General features: G+C 42.2%; 1 protein-coding gene across 1 annotated transcript; it reads right to left on the bottom strand.

Annotated features, from left to right (window-relative positions):
- Positions 1–959: 959 nt before the first annotated feature.
- On the bottom strand, positions 960–1,997 carry CCR3 (chemokine (C-C motif) receptor 3). The gene has a single exon (XM_004676243.1). It carries the CDS (start codon positions 1,995–1,997, stop codon positions 960–962), a length of 1,038 nt encoding a protein of 345 aa, XP_004676300.1.
- Positions 1,998–2,749: the final 752 nt, after the last annotated feature.

Below are 2,749 nucleotides of genomic sequence, written 5' to 3' on the forward strand. Positions count from 1 at the left end.
TAGGTGACATGTTTCCATGGTTCAAAATCAAAAAGTACAAAAGTATATTCAGAGAAAGGTCATCCTCTTTCTCCTTTTCTCCCTAAAGACAACCATTGCTTTGGAATCTCCCAAGCACAATGATGTGTGTGTGTGTGTGTGTGTGTGTGTGTCCTCCTTCTCGGCCTCCTCCTCTTCCTCCCCCCTCCTCCTCCTTAGTTCATGTTGCCCTGCATTTTGGCCTTTGCTTTCTTCCGTCAACCATGTATCACTCCTGGTGCTTTGACTCTTCCTTCACGCCTCCCTTGGCCAGATTCTTCGCTGGGCTTCTGGGCCTCTCTCCTTACCTCCACACTTGCATGTGTCTCCTCACTGACCTCCTGCATGGTTCGGGCCTTCTACCCATCCTCTGTGTGTGTCTGGAGTTACGTAACTTATGCACATTAAAAATACCATGCTGCTCTTATTCCATTGAGTTATTAGTGGGAAATTTGGCCAAGAGGTGAGTAAGAATATTCAAAACAGGTATAATATGCCATAATTTTGCCTGGGAATACAGACCCATAATCTAAAAAAAAAATCTTAAGTAAGGAGCTGGGCAGATGAAGAGATAAAGTGATTTATTATCTTTTGTTAAGAGTGTTTTGTTTACATAAAGAGCTGACTGAAATTAAGTTTTAAAACATACAAAGTAGCAATTATCTAACATTCAGGTGTTTGGAATGCAAATGACTCTTCTGAGAACTAAAGAAAGCTCTGCTTTTCAGGGGTGAAGATAAAATGCCCAACCATGGAATTTCAGTAAGGACTGTGGGGTACACACACACATCTACCCTTGTGTGTGCATTTCAGTGTCTTCAAGAGCATGTCACTCTTAGACTGAAAGTTCAAAGCACTGATGTGGAGTTTAATGCAATTGGCTTGAAGTGTCTGATTCATCAACGCAATGGATTTTCTTTGGGCTGATTTCTGCATCTGACCTAAAATACAGCAGAGAGTTCCTGATCCCCTGTTGATGGGGATATAGAACTGGTTCTTTCTAGCTTCTCACTAGGAAGAAAGGGGATGTATTTGCCCAGGTTGGTGACCACACGCCTGTGGAAAAAGTGGCGCAGGTACTTCCGGAACCTCTCTCCCACAAAGGCATAGATCACCGGGTTGACGCAGCAATGTGTGTAGGCGATCACCTCAGTCACCTGCAAGGCCAGATCCAGCTGTTTGCTCTGCTCGCAGTTGTCCTCAAAGAAGATGTCTTGGTAAGTGGAAAGTAGGAGAATCAGATTGTAAGGTGTCCAGAAAATAAAAAAGACCACCATAATGACAAAAATGAGCCGGATGGCCTTGTACTTTTTTTTACTGGGGCCCCTCAACAGGGTTTTAATGATCCCTGTGTAGCAGACAGCCATAACAAGGAGAGGTAGAACAAGACCCAAAATATTCATTTTCAGAGCCTGCACACGCTTCCAGGTAATTTCCTTATCCACTGGGTAGAGAGGCATACAGTTAGTCTCTTCAAATTCCTCTATGGACATATGGAAGATCAGTTCGGGGAGGGCTGCTATCCCTGCCAGACCCCAGGTGATGAAACTGGTTATGATGCCAAAAAGGACAGTGCGGGCTCGAAGGGCTAGCACGGCGTGGACAATGGCCAGGTACCGGTCTATGGTCAGCAGGATGATGAAAAAGATCTCACCGTATAAGCCCGTGTAGTAAAGTCCTATGAGGAACTTACACATGCCATTGCCAAAAATCCACGTGTGCCACACAATATAGTGAATCCAGAATGGCACAGTGAATAGAAAGAGCAAGTCAGAAATGGCCAGATTGAGCAGGTAGATATTGGACATGATCCGGAGCCTCCTGTATTTTGTGAGGATCACTACCACCATCATGTTGCCCAACATGCCAACCCCAAACACCAGGGAGTAGAGTGGGGGAAGGAACTGGGCCCCCAGCATCTTGATGTTGACTTTTTCACACGGCATTGAATAGTCGTAGTCATAGGTTGTGAACTCCATTGTTCCTGTGCCTATGACAGAAGAAAGACAAAGCACCTGCCATTAGGCTTGATCATCCTTTGTGACCCACTGATTTAGTCATTTACACAACAAACCCATATGTGGTAAAAGCCTACCCATTCGGACCCTTGATGTGTATCAGAGGGTGTACAGCCTTCCTTAGGGGGAGGGTAGCAGAAAGCAAAATCTGAAGCTTTGCAAGTCAACATGACCCACTATGGGAAAAGAAGTAGAAATATTGTGAATGGCAGTAATGAACGGGGTTGTTGATTCTGAAAGCATTTGAAGGAAAACTTGCAAAGTGAAAAATTAAAACAGGTTGGGTATAATATAGTAATTATTATCATTGTATCTTTTCAGACAGTTTGTGTTTTCTGTTTTATACATGACTCTCAAAATTATTATGCCAAAACTAAATACTTTAATAATAATTATTATTATTACTATGAATAACTACCCTCCACAGCCCCATACCAATATGCTATTCATTATGGCTGATGAGAAAACTGAACCTTGAATAAATTTAGTGATTTGTCCAAAATCCTCTAACAAATAAATACAAAAGTTTAGGCACAATCTTTAGAATCTAGGTTCAATTCTCTCATCACTAGATCAAATGCAGTGATTTTAAAAATTTCATTGTTGAAGACTTAGCTAATAGAATAATCACATTTAAGTAGCACTGACCTGTTTTCTTCTCCTAATAATGTTGCGATAAGCCAGTCAAAAGCAAGCATCTTAGAGTTTCTTCT

The sequence above is a fragment of the Condylura cristata genome, unplaced genomic scaffold (genome assembly GCF_000260355.1).
Source record: "Condylura cristata isolate star-nosed mole 26May11 unplaced genomic scaffold, ConCri1.0 scaffold00004, whole genome shotgun sequence".
NCBI lineage: Eukaryota > Metazoa > Chordata > Mammalia > Eulipotyphla > Talpidae > Condylura > Condylura cristata.